A 17,318-nucleotide genomic window follows, 5' to 3' on the forward strand; every position below is an offset into this window, starting at 1 on the left:
ATATTCTCTATTTTTCTTCATTCACACAACAAAATGATAATTTTCCTAACTGTTATTGCCTCCTGCCAGACGATCTCCTGATCATCTCCCAGCCTGCCGTTGCTGTTGGGAATTCTGACACTCCAGGTCCCTCCCCTCAAGAAAAAAGGAAATATTTGGGGTTTAAATTAACCCTGAGCCCAGCACGATGGAGTGGCCTGTCTGTTCTTGGTGCAGACTTTTGTGATGAGCAGCTTTTCGCTCCCACAGGCATTTTTTGGGAAACTGCAAGAATTCTCCTCATTCCATGGGGGAGCAAAGCCATCCTTTTCCAAATCCGAGCGAGGGAAGGGGTGATCCCCCAGCTCCAGAGCAGGGAAAATCTGTCACACACAAACAGGACAGGAGAGCACAGGCTGCACCTCTCTGTTTTATCTTAGTGCTCTAATTACTATCACATATAACATCCTTCTGATTTCTGTTTAATCTTAGTTTTCATCTATTTTTACTCTCTGATTTTGTTTATTTAAGCTGAACCTAACAGAAATATCTTTTTTTTTTTGGAGGCTTTTCCTTGGTCTTCCTTCTTGCCCCACCGTGGTGGAGGTTTCCTCTCTATTTTTTAATGTTATTATTCCCTGTCTCCACTTGACTTTTCTGTTTGATTTCTCTGACCTTTAAATCAAACTCTGTTAAGCAAAGAGGGTTGGCTTTTCTCCCTGTTTAACTTGCAGGAATTCTGCCCCTCTCCCCAGAAATCCCACAGTTTCTTTTCAATAAGGACCATGTGTGTCAAAATCTTTAAACAAGGAGAAGCACCACGAGAAATTATGGAAGAATCCAATCCCAGAGCAGCTCATTTTCAACTGATTTCCTTGACTTGTACCAAAAAAAGAAAAAGAAAAAGAAGAAGAAAGTAAAGCAGCTCTCACACTGGACACACTTCCAGCTCCAGAATGTGGGCATGGACTTCTGGAGCTGCCAGCAGAGCAAAATTGTCTTCAGCTGCTTCAAAATGCTCCTCCAGGGTCTTTCAGGTTCTAGCAGAGAGTTTTTCAGAGCTCAGAGCAGCCCCCCAAGCTGCAGTGGGTCCTGAGGACAGCAGCAGCAGCACGAGGAGCGAGAAGAGAAGCTGGGACTGGATGTTGGGCTTGGTTCTTGGCAGATCCCCGAAATTCAGTTTAATTTGGGGAGAGCTCAGGTGTCTCTCCCAGTGTGTCGTTTCTGTGCCCCCTCCCACTGCAGGGCTCTGTGACCCCAAAAAACACAAAATGGGGGTTCTCAGACTGGGCTTGAGGCTGCTCCATCATCTTTTTTTCCAGCCTCTCTCATTTCCAAGGATAAATTTCAGCTCCGGGTGGATCCGGTAACGATGGATCTGCGGCTCACGGTGAAGTTCTGCAGACTTCAAGCTCCTCCTGTTCACTCAAGGACTGCTTGCCACCCCCTATTTCAAAATAGTCATAAAAATAACTTTCTCTTTGTTAAAACTGGAGGAGCAGACACAGCACAGCATCCCCCAAAATGGTGCTCATCCCCTGGGCTCAGGGGTCAAAACCTTCCCTACAACTCCAACCCTCAGCACGGGATTTTATCCACAGTGAATGTGGATGTTCCTCTGCACACTGGGAAAGGGGAGAGGAAATTCACCTTGGCACTCACAGGATGTTCTCCTGCACCTCCTGAACCCTTTTCCCTGCTTTTCCATGCCTTTGAGCTCTTTCCCTGCTCCACACTCCCGTGACAGCAGTGTCAGCACACGGGGGAGCTCGCTGCCATCCCAGACTCTGCATTCCCTCCCTGCCTGCAGGGAATCCTTTCCCTGGGAAGAGCTGCCTGAAAGCTGCGTGCTTTGAATGTTCCCTGCTCCAAAAGCACGAGTGGAAATCTGATATCTTCAAGCAATAAAAGAGCTGAAGAAGAAATAGAAAAAGCATCCTTGTCCATTGCAATTATTGCCTGGCTGTGGAAGGAAGCAGAAATCTTTGATAACTGCTGGTACTTCAGAAATTCATTTTCCCTGATAAGTTGACATCCTACTTCTCTGGAAACCTGATCAAAGTGAGAGGTGGGGTTATTTTTTGTTCAGCAGAATAACAGAAAATAGGTCTGGGATGGACAGTGGGAATTCAGCTGTTCCAGCATCTCAGGGAAAACGCTGGAGTGCCCATGAGAGCAGCACTGAGCTCCTGCTGTGGTGTTCACCTTCCCCAAACCACCTGCTCTGCTGGGAGCATCCCTGCCCAGGTGCAGTTGGAAAAAAAATGATTTTTAAAGTTCCTTCCAACCCAAAGAATTCTAGGATTTTATGATTTTTAAGACCTTGTGTAAAAATATTCAAGAAGGAAGCTGTTGTCTGGGAAGTAATGAGTTATCTAGCAATGGAGCACAGCCTATGAAATCAAACTTAGAATACTCTTTAATGTTTAAAAAAAAAAAAACCTTTTCAGAGCATTTTTAAAATGCCAACTCCAAGTAAAAATCTCACTGTTTACCTTGTTCTCTGCTCTGAGCAGTCACTTCCACCCATTCAGGGGAAGACTCTGACACGTTTTGCAGAGGTTCTTTGGAAAGTTTGCTGGGCAACAAAAGCTGCTCCAAGTTTTGAATTCTTTACCACAACTCCAAGGTGAAAAAAGCCCAGGCTGGCCCCATTTTTGCTGAGTGTGTTTTCCACACAGATTCCCTCAGTGCAGAAGGGCAAGGCTGGAGATGTGCAAAATCAAAATGAGTAAAAAGCAGGCAAGAACTCTCCTCTTGCTGCCCCCCTTGCAACAGGAAGGTGGATTTTCAAAACTCATCTCTCCATTGGAGCTGTCACCGTTTCTCTCAGGCCACAGGAAATATAAAAATCAGCAAATAGCAACATTTTTATAGTTCTGTTCAGTGCCACACCACGGGGCAGGTGCATCACCTGAGCCAGAGTCACCTGGAGCAGGGCAAGGTCTGAACCAGCCCCAGCCACACTGAATGCTGAAGGGATAAAGCAGAAAGCAACAAGTTCCTGAAAAGTTTTGTGGTTTTGGATGCTCCATTTCAGGATTTCACTGCTTTGCTAAATTATACAGCATGTGTTTATTTGCAGCCCAGTTTTATTCAGTTTATACACATTTCTTCTTGGTTTGAATTGTCCTTTGGCTTTGTTTCTGCCCCCAGTTTCTGTTTATAAAACCCCTTGATTTTAGTAAACTAAGCAGGAGGGTTCTTCCAAAGGCTGCACTGAGCTGTGATGAGATTTTGGGGTTTTCACTGCACAAATCTTTCCCATTACATTTCAATTCGTGAGTGAGCTCTGCCTTGGTGACAGATTTATGTCATTAGTCCAAAATTTCTTATTTTATTTTTTTTTTAACTCCACTGATCAATTTCCTTCTTTCTTTAGAGTATTTTGCCCTCACAGTCTTCCACCTCTGTATCATCTACACCTACTTTTTTTTTGTGCCAATTAATTAATTAATAATCTACTCGAGTTCTGCATCCCACTAAGGTCCTTCCCAGTATTTTTTGTTCAATAACTGCTTTTTTCCTCAGCAGCCACATCCTTGCCCTCAGTGTAGTGCTACTGCTTTATCTTGTCCAGGGTAACTGGGCCATTCCCAGTTTGGAGAGAGAGGTCTGGTATGGAATTCTGTATTCCATGAGTCAGCTGGTTTTCATTTCTGAGATGAAGAATGTTTCATTTTTACCTGCATCTCAATTTTAGTTTTTATCCCACCTGCCATCTTGCCCTTGCTCCTGTGTTTATCATAATCTATAACACTTCAAGCATTCATTTACTATTTACTCTCCACTTAAACTCTCTCAATGACCTCTCTCCTTAACAATCACCTTTTTTCTTACTTCTCCTGTTACTTAAGTGTTTTACTATTTACTCCTGTTCCTTTACGAGCTCTAACTCAGCTCACATTTTGGCAGCTCTCAATAGATCCCTCTCCTTGACCTGAAAAACATGGCTTTCCCCTCAAATATTGAAATACCTATGAAAAGCTCCTGTCCTTGCATTACAAAGAAAACCAATTGAGACCCAAAAACAACTCTACGTGCTCCAACTGCAGTTCACAAAGTCTTCAGCCTCAGCCAAATCAAAATCAATTTTTGCTGGGACTCTGTTTAGCATCTCTTTTGCCCAAGGGCTATTTCCCTGCCAAGTTGCTGCTTTTGCTCCCACCCATTTCAACATTCTTCAGACTGTTCAAAATTCAAGTGTCTGTGAACCCAATCTGCATGTATAGAAAGGTATAGAATAAGAAGTAATGCCATGATCAAATTCTAACACAACTTATTTGAAGAATAAACAGCTTTTTCTGCCAGTTCTACCCCTAAAACCCTAAGGAGACAGTTTCAGGTTAAGTGTGGAAAGGAAGGAAGTGCCACAGGGACATCTAGAGATGTTTATACTCTAGATAAGTAGTGGGGTTTGTCTCTGACTGTAATTAACCAATATTCCTAAAGGTCATTATGCAGCCAAATCCTCACTTGTTCTCTCCAGAGCTGAGAAATTGGTAAAATCCTGCATTTGAGCCTGGATCCCTGCAGTGTTTGAAGCCAGCCTGTTTGCAGATCCGAGGTGCAGCACAGGACAACATGTTTGTGCTACAAGAAGGTGGTAGGAGGGTGAACTTGTGGGCTGGGCAGTAAAGGAAAACAGAAAATCAGCAAGAGGGGTGAATCCATCTGCAGGACAGGTCTGGTCCAGCAGCTCTGCTCAGAGAGGAGCTCCCACAAATGCTCTGGCACCACCTTGCAGAGGTGAGAAGAGCAGTCTGCAGCTCATTTGCCAACAAGTGATGTTCCAGAAGGAGCCTGGGTTTTATTAAAGGTCTTGGCTCAGGGTAGCAAACAAGGCTGGTTCAAAGCCTGCCTTTAATATCAAGTATCAAGGTTTCTGACTGTCTGAAAGAAAGGCTCTTGAAAAGGGCTGGATTACTACAGACCATTGAAAAACCATGAGTAAGATTTCTCAATTAGGAATGTAATGCTAATTAGACTTTTTGGGTCAGCCTGGGTGGGTTGGCTAATTAGCCAAAGTAATATACCCATGTGATTGGCCTGGAGTGTGGGTGAGGTTCCTGGAAGCACCAGGTGATATCTGGTGAAAAAAAATAATAAAAAAAAAGGATGTGTGGGTGGTAAAATCAGGACAGCTGCAGTCAGTGACTGGAGAGGGGGAACTACACCTTCAACAGAAAATGCACGAGGCTCTCAACTCTCAGGAGAGCTGAGGGAAGAATTAGTGAGCTCCTGTAATGTTTATTGAGAGCTTTGTTTAGGATAAAATCATTTCTTGGTGAGATGAGAGATATCAGATTGCGAAAGGGCTGGTGCTGCCGTGTGGAGTCAGTGCAAGGTGTGATAAAACCCGAAACATTTCGGTGCAAATGGCAGATTGGCTCCAGCCTCGAGGCACTGGCCAGACAGAGGCCCTGCAGATGTTGCTCTGACATTTAAGTGGATGTGAATTTAAACTGCCAGCTGTTTCTAAATAAAACACGACTTTTACCTAGACCGTCTTTTGTTTGAGTGGGAAAAGGATAACGCTCATATCCTCCCTGGCCACCCAGTGCCACTGCAGAGAGCCCTGGGTTGGACTGGGGCCCTTGGGAAGGGTAGGGAGCTCATCATGTGCTAATCATGATAATTATAAGATACGGTGTGTGCTTTCTAACAAACCCACGTGGTGTGTTTGGGCCTCCAGAAGGAACTCCTGGAGTTCTTGAAGGCCCAATCTCTGAGGTTTCCCTTCCAGAGCTCTGTGCACATCCCAGAGGGAGCAGAGCGAGGGGTGCCAGGAGCATCCCAGCTCTAGGACAGGGCAGGAGCTGCTCCTCCAGGGCTCCTTCTCAGCTTCCCACTCTGGGCTGGCTGCCCCGTTCCCCACGGAGCTCCTGGTGCCAATGCAGGGAGAGCGTTCTCCAGAGTGGATACGCGGATCCCTGAAGGTGCCCAGGGAGCGCGGGGCTCCCGCGTGAGGCTCTGAAAATCAGAGCAAGGAGGGAAACAAAAAGAGAGGGCTCCAACCCACTCTGAAGCACTGGGACATTCTCTGGTGGCTTCCTCCCGCCTCACAAAATTTTCTTATTTTCTACCTATGCTCACCCCTTTAGTGATGCTCACCAGGAACTGTGTAATTGGGTCAGGTAAATGAAGGAGCAGAGTTTGTGTGGATCACTTTTACCCTTCCTTTGGTCTCCTGCAGGTTGGTAATGCCGAATAATGAGAGTTTTAGAGCTGCCCTGTGTCCTTTTGTTTATGCAGCTAAAGCAGACACAGCAACTTGCAGCAGCTGCATGCACTGGAGAGCTGCTGTGCCATTTGGAACTCGACAGCTGCATTGCTGGGCAGGAATTCAGAGCACTGGGAGCAAGATTTATTCCGTAAATAAAGCACTAGGAGCGAGATCAAATACAATTCTATCAGAAAAAAACCCAGTAAGCTCTGCAAGAAACACGTTTAATTGATTTTGCATTTGCTCTTTAATAAATTCTGCGTTTTTTTCCTCTTGACAGATGGCAATTTGGTTTCTGGATCCTTAAAAAAAAAAATCCTAAGCTATTACATCCAGTGATTTAACATCTTTCACGTTTCAAAATATTAGAGATGGGCCTAGGACACAGTTTGGATTCAAATACTGTTCCCAGAGGGTGTTCTGCTCCAAGGTTTTGGTTCAGGCCCATCTTTTCCTTTCACAAGTATCCATGTGAAAAGGATGCTGCCAAATAAACCTCCTGTTTTGAAAAGTGAAGTATTACATGTGTTTCTAATAACATGTCAGATGGAGAAGCATGAAGTCATTTCAATTATTTTTATTATTTGTCTGTGGTTTTTGCTTTCTTCTTCCATTTTGCTTAGCAAAACAGTGAAGCTGGAGCAGCCCACCTCCCTCCCCACTTACAGCCAGCAAATCAAAGTGAAACTGTCACTGGCAAAACTCCTGCTGTGCAAACGCTTCTGGATACAAGTGAACATTGTTAAAAATAAATTATTTCTTAAATTACACAAAGGTATCTGTTGAAATCCATTTCCTCTCCAGTCTGTCCTAAAAAAAAAAAAAAAAATAAAAAAAAAGAGTACAGAAGCATTGAGATACAAAAAAAAGATGGTTCCTGGTGCTGGGAACTGAGGATAAAGTCCTTCCCCAAATGGAGGTAAGGTTGGGAAGGCACTCCCCACATCCTGATCAAATGCTGTAAAGGGAAAACAGTTTTTGTAAGAGCTCAGCCTTGGCCTAGGCCAGGATTCATATATCATGTCAGGCAGCAACTAAATTAAAAAATGGTATCTGGAATAAATTTAAAGTATATGTTCAGCCCCAGCACTAAAGAGTTTTCTAATGAAAATAAAGACAAATTAGTGGAAAATTGAAACCGAGCTACTCTAATTTTTTTTTATTTTTTTTTTTTCTCTCTTCTGTTTTCAAATGTATTTTCCAGAGTGGATCACTAAAGGAGCCAGAGCCAAACAAAATCCCACCTCAGCGACCACCACCTCAAGGTTGTTTACAGTACATTCTCGACTGTAATGGCGTTGCAGTAGGACCAAAACAAGTCCAGGCTACTTAGATAAATGAGACCAAAAGCAAGGGTTAAAACAGAGATGAAAAGCGAAAAAAACAATTTAAAAAAAACAAAAAAAGAAACCAAATTGAAAGCAAAGAAACAAACAATCCTAATGCAAGCATCCCAGTTTTGTTTGATTTGCCATTGTTTCAGTGCTGACCTGGACTGTGTTTTTTCTATGCAGTGTCAACTCTCCCGTCTGGTTGTTTCCTTGTTCCTGTCTGTGCGTGTAATGCTTTCCAACCTTCCTCTGTAAAACTTGTGATTGCAGGGCTGCTGTCAACAGTGTACAAAGAATGTGCCTCTCTAGAGCCCACTGTACATCCTGGATGGTTAGACAGTATTTTTGGAGTATTCGATATCGTTCAGTAAAATCCCCCGAGGTGCAAAGCCCCCGTCCCTTTGCTTACTCTGTGAGTGTGTGCACACTGTACTCATAGCCTTTATTTTTCTGTGCGTGTGCATGACAGATAGGTAGGTGATCCAGAGATATTTTTAAAAGTCTAGATTAGGATTTGCTAGTGAGGCTTTTTATTTATAATTTTATAAAGTTTATTAACCTTTGAGTTTTACTTATACTCGAGTGGAAGTCTGCTATTTCGGGGACTCCATGAAATACAGTTCTTCCCAAGGAATATTTAAAATATCTTCTATTTTACATACTGGTATTCATATTTTTAGTAATTCTGCATTAAATTATTAGCTACAAAGCTATGTAAATGGGCCACCTATGTGCAATATCTCAGTGAAAGTGTGAGTATTTAATGTATCCTATTTCAATTAAGTAGTACCTTTTGTTGTCATTCTGAATTAGTAATCTATGGAGATTTTTAATGAAAACTAATGCAAATACTTTCAAAAAATCTTATACTTGCCTAAGATTTAAATCCCAGGTTATTTGGTGAGAAGTACCTCAAGGACTGTTAAACTTCCTGTAAGAGCTCATTTCATTGCAAATACTGAGAAGTGAGGGGATGGCAGACCGAGGTACCTTTAACCAGCTGAGGATCCTGGGTATAGAAAATGCAAGACAGAAAATGTCAGTGGTTTTCTTTACCAACTCAGGTCTCCTATTTTACACCTACAAGTATCCAGAGAGCTGTAAAGAAAATCCAGTCCCGACGTTATCCACATAAATAGGGTTTCTAAGAACTGCTCGACATCAAACATGCAAAAAGGACTTGAGGTGCCTGACAACTGCTAGATTTTCTGTAGGTAAATTCTTTGTGATTTTTACATAAGTGATTTCTAATGCCATGCTATGAGAGCTCCACAGGCAGGCAGTCGATCTGTTGTGAGAAATCTAGCCTAGAATCACAAGCTGCACACTGCTGGCATACCAGAAAGCTGAGTTGCAAGCGAGCCACAAAACTATAATTTTCATCTTGAATATGTACAAAGATGAGTAGTGGCCATTAGTTTAGTGCAAACAATTATGTTTAAAGGGAAAACAGCCTGATGTTCTACGTCTGTTTTCCCTGCAAACACTGGAAAAAGTTATCAGTGAGTCTCATCATTCTTAGTGTTTCTTTTATTTGTATGAGCTGGCTGGTGAGATGAGAATTAAGGTATGCATTATTAGCTATTTAAATGTTTGTGGTAAGTGCTACTGTTTACTACTTATCAGTAAATTACATTAATATTTTGCTTTAGTGATCAGCATTTGTCTGGGTCAGTGATCATTCCAACGATGGCATTGGCTATTTTGTTCTATATTGAGGAAATTCCACCCAGAAATCAGGTTCACAAACCCTTTCCTCCAGACACCCTAAAAGAGAACAAACCATACTGCCCTGGGGTGGAGAGCTGAATCTGATGACTGATTTTCCTTTTGAGCAGTTGGTATTTTTTGCATGGAGTAGTGCCAGTATTCACAAGTGCTTTTCACACGACATTTGTGCGTTGTGTGTTGTGTGTGTGTGTGGAAGACCTGGGCTGTCTCAGACAGGATTCCAGCCTGTTCCCTGGGAAGGATTCGCAGGGGCACACACAATTCCTACATCCCACAGCCAAGAAACAAGCCAAGATGTCTCTCTGCATGTCAGCATGCTTAGGTGCAATATTGTGGGTAACAGGGAACAGATGTTTTACAGTGTAGGCTTAATGTTCAGTTCTGTTGAGTTATTTTTGGTAAAAGTTTCTTTCATGATTGTTGCCTTTTGTACAACCCAGCTGCAAGAAAGTGAGCAAACGCTGGAAATGTGACAGCAGTATATCTTTTATGTGAAATCTCTTGTACAGCTTAATGTGCAATAAAAGAAAGTTATATCTGTCTTCAGTGTAAAGTTTCTGGCATTCAAGCCTGTACGTACAAGTGGGGGAAAGAAACCTTTCTGGTTTTCAATATTGAGTGAAAGGAGACTAATAAGAAAAGGCTCCTTATTAAGATGTTGCAAGACCATGTTATCACCTTCAAATATTTCCTACAAAAGTGGTTCAAATTAATAAACAATGAAGGCACATTCCTTAACATTCAGTACGTGCTATTTATCTTTCTACACCACAACACACTACTACAACTGTGTTAAAACTCACTGAGGCATTAGCACGTGCTGTCCTCACACACACACACACACACACTGGAATTTGTGCAGTGAGGGGAAAATTAACCATAAAAGCAGTCTTAAAACAAAGAAAAATAACGTATTGCAGCAGTACATCTAGAGATGAAGGTTTGCTTTTAGAGACCTGAGCAGAATAAGTGTTTTACTTGCACTAAGTATCTGTGCAAGACTAAGAGTTCCCAGGTATCCAGAAGGTCTAGCTCCAGTTGTGTTCTGTGATAATTACAACAGCTCTTATCCTGAGTGAAGCATTATACAAACACTCAGAATGTCATCCCATCCTTTCTCCCCTCAAGTCAGATGCCCTGAGTGCATTTTCATATGCAAGGATTAAAATTGAGTTATAAGAAGCATGAGTCCAGGAAACCCCAGTCAGACCTGGGAGCTGAGATACAAGCAGCAAGCCCTGATGTCTGACACAGCATTATTTCAGTCAGAAAGCAGGGAAAAAAACCCCACTGGATGATGCTGTAGCTCCTTTCAGCCGTGGATTTCACAGCCTGACTCTCTCCTGCACATTGTAGTTTCACACTTCCCGCAGCAGTTTGCCAGTAAAGAGCCTTCCTGGTAAAGAGTTAATAGTGACTTTCTTGTGTTTCTTGTAATGTTCTTGACATATCTCACTAAGGGGTTAAGTAAGTTATGAAAATACTTTCAACTAGCCAGAAAATTTCAGCATGAGATTGTTTTACTGCTGTAAGAGTGAATCTAAGAGGAATATTACAGAAATTATTTTAAGACTTTGGAGGAAGAAAACTGCAATAACTACACAGAAAATAGTGAATGTCTTGCTGAATTAGATATTACTACTGTGTTACCTCACAGCCTCTCTTTGACTTGGGCCAAAGCTATTCTGGGTGTAACTCCATTGGTTTGGTTTGAAGTCAGTACCTGGGATAAATTAGGTGCTATTTAGCAATTTTAAGGCTGATTCATGGGGGCTCCAAGCAGGTTCCTAATGAGTGTGAATAGTGCTATTGCCTCCATGCGAGCACACGGGAGTAGCCTTTTGCCTCGAAAGTAGAGTTAATCACATTGCAGAGGGTGATTTTAAAGTGTTGGATATGAAGTCTGAATAAGGCCTCTTTGCAAAGATAACATGATGAAGTTTTTCTTGTACTGAACCTAGGGGGCCCAGTGCATCCCCAAGGAATGCAATCCCAAAGCCAGGAGCCATTGCAGCCCCAGCGCGTGTTCCCCGCGGGGCAGGCAGCAAAGCCCGCAGCCTCGCAGCCCCAGCGCCCGCCCGGACCCACCACCCAGCAGCCACGGCCCCAGGCCCAAGGTCCTCCCAGCTCCAGGTTATCAAAGGAAGCAGAGCCACAGCCACAGCCCCAGCCAGAGCCACAGCCTGCGCCACAGCAGAAGCCTCAGTCGCATCCGCAGCTTAAGTAAGCGTCGCTTTATCCGTTCTTCTTCTCGCAGCGCAGCTTTTGTGTAACTGGGATTTGGGGGTTGTTCTGACAGTCAGGGGGAAAATGAATGTGTTGTTCCCAAGTTGAAAATGAGGTTAAATAGTTCAAAAAGCTTAATCCCTGGTAATGGGGGTAAAGTAAGCCGCTTGCGTTAGTTCTAGCCTAAGTGCCGCACAGAGTTCTGTCTGCCCTTTGCACAATTTCTGCCCCAGCCAGGTCTGAAAAAGCATCATCTTTCTTGTCTTTGTTTCCTCCTTTTGGTGCCACTGACTCACGGGCTGGGTGTGCTGTCAGCCTGCCCTCCAAGAGGAAGTCTTATCTCGTTCAACTTTTAACCTTGCAGTCACTGAGACAACAAATTCCCGTTTCCAAAGGCACAATCCCAGCTGGATAATGTTGGACAGTGGCTGCCAAATTGGTTCTTTATGCTGCCCTTGGCTGTGCAGTGGCACTGCCTGAGTGCTCAAGCCCTGCCCAGAGAAGGCTGCACAAAACTCCAAAAAAATAATTTAATAAATGGTTGCCCCACTTCTGGAAGATTCCTTACTGATTTGCACCCAGTAAGGAATACGGAAAAATCCCCCCTCAGAGCTCAAACCCAGCCAACAGAAACCTCAGGGAAGCACCAGCAGAGGTGTGCAGTTTTCCAGCACAGCAGCCCTGACATTGCCAGGAGAACCTCAGACACATCTCCTTAGTCTGGTATGTACAAAGACCTGCACGGAGTCTTTGTTTCCTCCAAGGAACACAGATCCCCTTGTTCCACCCACTCCTGTGCTAACACCGGTGGGAAACAACCCTGGGTCCTCCCTGAGCCCAGCTCAGTGCCAAAGACATCCTGGATGACGGCACAGTGCAAAGAGGACAATATTTTCCTTGCCTCCCTGGGACAATGCATTTCTTTATTCTGTTTTTTAATCATAAACCCCAAATTGATTCATCCGTCATTTAAGATGATGGAGAATAGAGAGATGGATTTTTAAAAGCAAGATGGAAATCAGTTTATAGTTTGAAACTTAACTTCTGACGTTGAAGAAAAGCAGCCAAGAGCAGTTACAGGAGGACCCTACCACATGCTGCTTCCCAGCTTTCTCCTTTAAGCTTTTTGTTCACATCCAGATGCATTTTTCTCTTCTTCAAATGGAAGAGTCTCTCTTGAAAATAAAATAACAAAGGAGAAATGAAAGTTTTTAAGACGCAAGCCATAATAAGCGCAGCTTTCTAACTTTCAGAAGCAGCTTTAGGTCCACACCAAGGCTCAGATCTCCTGCCTGTAGGATTAACTCTATTTGCATGTGTATGCTTTGTATTCACCCACATGCTGTTGCCTAACCTGTATGTACATGTTATTAATCTGTGAATAAATATTTAATTAGGCTACTTATTGTGTTACTAATCAAGTCAAGTGCTGCTTCCCACCCTCCCTCTTTCAGTGAGTACAAACAAACATTTATCAGTCTATTCTCATTAGCACAACTATAATTTATGAAAAACCTAAAACGCCTGCAGCACTGTTTGCTGTACATTATTAGTTTAGAAGGAGAGAAGCTGCAAGCCGTGAGGAGTCTGAGACAATCTGAATAAGGAAAGTGCTTCAGTTTTACTAGAGCCAAAACTGAAATCTATTGTACTGAGATGAAAAATGAAATCAGGTAACTCATTTTATCAATGTAGGGACGTCTTTGTAAAAAGCTGATTACTCCTTAATGTGCTCTATTTCAATTCAAGCCTATTTTTTAGATCTTATTTTGTCTGACAAGTCATGAGTTAAAGTTTTAAACTTTAGCTACTTTCCTTCTTGTTTTCTTTGTAATGTTTCTCATGCTTTTGCAAACTTACACAGGAGTTGCATGATAGCACTAAGAATGGAGTAGCATTGCCAGGCACTGCCTGTAGAAAAGAAAAAATATATCTGATTTGAGGTATTTTTTTTCAAAGATATAAAATGTCTTTAAGCCTCTATGAAGGATCTGATGTTCAATACATCCAGACAGAGGGAGAGCACATTACAATTTAGGATTCAAGCTCTTGTAAAATACCTGATTTTTCTCTGTGCACATCTGTTTGCAGCCTCACCAAAACACAATTATTAATCACCCCTGTTGGGTTGTGATTTGGATTTGGTAGCCAGGTCCACATTTTCCTCAAGGCTCCAATTCACACCATCCAATTCAGATCTGTAAAAAGAAAACAAAACCCCGGTGTGTTCCTTGAAAGAAATATTATCCTCAAGCCTTGCTCTCAAGTCAGGGGCGCACGGTTGTGTGGGACATAACTATTGCTGGTGGCAAAAGCCCATTTTTGTCCAGCCTCAGGGACAATTTCCCCTCTTCTCACTGCTGACCCGGGTGTTTGGGGGGTTGGAGGCTGGGGGACAGCGTGGCCATGCAGAACTTGTTGTGTTTGTGTCTTGCAGCAAGTCGCAGTCCTTGACCAACGCCTTCAGCTTCACAGAGTCCTCCTTCTTCAGGTCGTCCGTGAACGAAGACGAGGCCAAAGCTGAGACCATCCGGAACCTGAGGAAGTCCTTTGCTAGTCTGTTTTCTGATTAGGCAGCTTCGTGTCCACCTGGTCGAGTCCGACACCGCCGTGAATGTCCCATAGGTTTTGTTCTCCCTGTGCCAGTACCCTTCTCTACTGTGCTCACTGTTGTACCAAGCAATATGTTAAACCTACAGAAACACAAATAAATAGCAGGAGGACTTTGGTGAGGGAGATGCCATCCAGGAACACGTAAAAACTCCTGGAAAGAAGGAAGGGTTCCATTGCTCCCACAGAATGTCCGATTCTAAGGTCCTTATCCATTGTAATTTTGTGGCCTTACTGTGACTGAAGTATATAATCCTATTTGAGACTCCTTTGTAGAATTGTGTTAATAAAGCATTGAGGAATGGGTTTCTCCTGGCTTTGCCCATTTCCAATGCCCTGCAATGCATGTGTATTTCGTGTGTAAATGTTTTGTACTGCACAAGTATGGTCTTGACTTGTTCTTGCCTCCCCCATCCAGGAGGCCACTCACACTGACATTCTCGTCAAGCCACGTAAATAATGTGAGAAATTGAAGCAGTTTCTTCCTCCTCATCCAATCCTTCCATCAGCTGGTTGTGGACTTCTGATGTATTGCTGGGAGTTATCAGTACACTAAATGTCATAAATAGAGTGTATATGTACTACTGTATCTCCATATGTCTATTTAAAGAATTTATTTCCAGACTGTAACCATAACTGGGTTTAGTTGCAAAGAATATGCATGATGTTCCCCTTATTTTTGTGAACACCTTCTAATAAATGTAAAGTCCCATGCCTGATTTAAAAAAAATGTCTTCTACAAAGCTTGTTTCGACATCAATATATATTGTCTATTTTGACTGATATCAAGAGGGTAGCTTTATGATTATAAAATATTTGGACACAAATACAGCTGTAAGAAAATAAACTATCACAATGAATTCCTTTGTTGAATCAGCATTATAAAAGAAACACCCTACAAATTGTAGGAATCACATTTACATTTTCTACTGAGTTGTGTGTTTTGAAAATATTTCTCTGACTCATGCAAACAGAATTGATCCCAGTCTTTGAGGCAGCAGCAGCAGTTTTTAACAAAAGTCATCTGAATCAATCTGAAGCTTGTTACTAATCTCTAGACCATCCATTTCCAAACAATTGTCATGTCATTCTGAATCTCTTATCATGAGCTGCATGCAATCCTTGCCAGGGAGCAGTGCTGAGAGAGGAAACAAGAAAAAAATAACTTAATAATATTAACATGGCTGAGGGAGAGAAAGAGCAACACCGTGGTCACTTAAAAACCCACTTGGATTTGTAGTGGGTTTGTAGAGACACCTCTGTTTGCCTCAGAAACGTTAGCTCTTGGAGCTGTGGTAGCTCATGGAGCCTGGGTAAATCACAATCACCTTTTGATGACACAAATCTTTCAGCAGCCCCGGCTTCCTCTGGGTGCAGAGCCCGCGAGGTTGGCAGCGCCGTGTGGAAACTCTAACTCGCCCAGGAGGCTCTGCTTGTCAGCAGGCTCAGCCCATGGGCTCAGCACTCGTCTTTCCTGGAAAGTGGGCAGCTCCAGCTGGCCCAGGAAACACTGCTGGCCCTTGTGGGACTGACCACAACGAGCGGCCTGGGACCAGAGCTGGACGAGCCTGCCTAGAGCAGGCCTTAGGGTGAGACCAGAATGAATCTCTGGGTGAGTTTGTGCTGCAGCAGTAGAAACGTTGACTCACTGCCCTCTGTGAGATGGAATCTCGGCCTCTCACCTCTGGAGCAGCCCTTGGAGAAGCTCTCTGACTGACAATTCTCTTTTCTTTCAGGAGGAATGCACTGTGGACAGAAGCCTGTCGCTTAGCTGATGAATTCTGCGGCCTAACAGAATGCTATAACTCTTTTTATTAGTTATTACTTCATAAATACCAGCTAGACTTTGACTTCTTTTAAGCTTTGTCCCCTTCCTGCCCCACACTGGATTGAAACACCCTCCACAAGGCTGCAACAACCACCTTGAGCACTTGGAGAGCATTTCATGTCTGAGAAGCACTTTACTTTTAGATTAGAAAGATTAATCAAAGTTGCTAACGCAAATTAATTACTGCTACAGAGAAAGCATAGTAATTATGCATAGTTTGGCACGGTTCATGATTAGTACATGCCTGGTTTCAGCAGTATTTAGCACAATATGAATTACAGGTACTTCATTAGTCCAGGCCCCAGATTTCGACTCGAGGCAAAGTTTCTTGCTCATATAAAAATTCCCTCCCACCTCTTCCTGGGAGAAAACGGGTTTCACTACAAGCCTTTGTTTTACCATCTGGAAGACAAAAAAGAAAGAAATGGGAGGAAGAAAAAAAAAAAAAAAACAACAGCAAAAAAAGCCAGGGGGATGATGCAATCCAAGGTGCCTGGTGTTTCCTCCCACACAGTGTGCGGAACACGCTGCCTCCCCGCAGTGCCAGCGTGCCAAGGAGTGTCACACACAAGCTGCTGCACGCTCCCCTCCCCGGGCTCTGCCTCTTGGCTAAGGCATTTCAATCCATAGCACACCTCCAGAATAGAATCAGGGCAAAAAGGGAGGTTTTATGGAGGGCTGCTCGAGCTTGGAGCGTCTGTTTTGTCTCGCTTCTCCAAGGGGCTGTGGTTGGACTCGGCGTGCGAGGTCTGAGCAGCCAGTTATGGCGTGGGACTGGGCTGGGGAGGGAATTCCAGTGGGAATCTGGGTGTCTGTGGGGGCTCATCTGTGTGAGCCCCAGCCTGGGAGCACTGCTCTGTTCTTCAGCTGCACCTTTGCACTCACAGGCAGCTCAGGTGCCGCAGGTTTCCACTCACAGAGCTCCATCTGCATTTGCCTTTCACTTAAAAATCAGGAAAAAGCTACAAGATAAACAAAGCTACAATAAAAGCTATAAGAGCCACTAATCAAGTTTAGTCTTGAGATGGAGATGGAGCCGCTTTCTGACCATTAGGCCTGAAGCCAGCTTGAAATGCTGAAGCAGATTTCAAGAGATTGTAATTATGGTCGAAGTGACTAATCCAGCTTTGAAACAACCACTAACTCTCCAGTAAAAATTAGTCAAAACAGCACTGAGGTACTTTGTAAACACCGTGTGTACTTTGCATACTTCCTACCTGACAAAAACAAAGCCCCTTCTGGAGCCAGAGCTGCCTCAATGAACGGATCACGTCCAGGGAAGCTCCAATTTACGAAATTGGGAAGGGCACCGCAGTTGTCTGGGCACTGACAGGGCTGAGTAGAACAAATACAAATTTCCTGTTGTGCATCAGCAGCAGCTCCCAGC

General features: G+C 43.4%; 1 protein-coding gene across 1 annotated transcript in view; it reads left to right on the plus strand.

Annotated features, from left to right (window-relative positions):
- The window catches only part of SYN2 (synapsin II), a gene marked incomplete at its 5' end in the record, with an annotated part of 155,545 nt that extends 140,527 nt beyond the window's left edge, over positions 1 to 15,018 (plus strand). Inside the window, 3 exons of the mRNA XM_015640485.2 lie at positions 7,410 to 7,470; positions 11,229 to 11,490; positions 13,931 to 15,018. Coding sequence (XP_015495971.1) covers positions 7,410 to 7,470; positions 11,229 to 11,490; positions 13,931 to 14,066 — 459 coding nt within the window. The remainder of the gene's footprint in view (positions 1 to 7,409; positions 7,471 to 11,228; positions 11,491 to 13,930) is intronic.
- Between the last annotated feature and the right edge of the window lie 2,300 nt (positions 15,019 to 17,318).

Source organism: Parus major, chromosome 12 (assembly GCF_001522545.3).
Source record: "Parus major isolate Abel chromosome 12, Parus_major1.1, whole genome shotgun sequence".
In the NCBI taxonomy this organism is placed as follows: Eukaryota; Metazoa; Chordata; class Aves; order Passeriformes; family Paridae; genus Parus; species Parus major.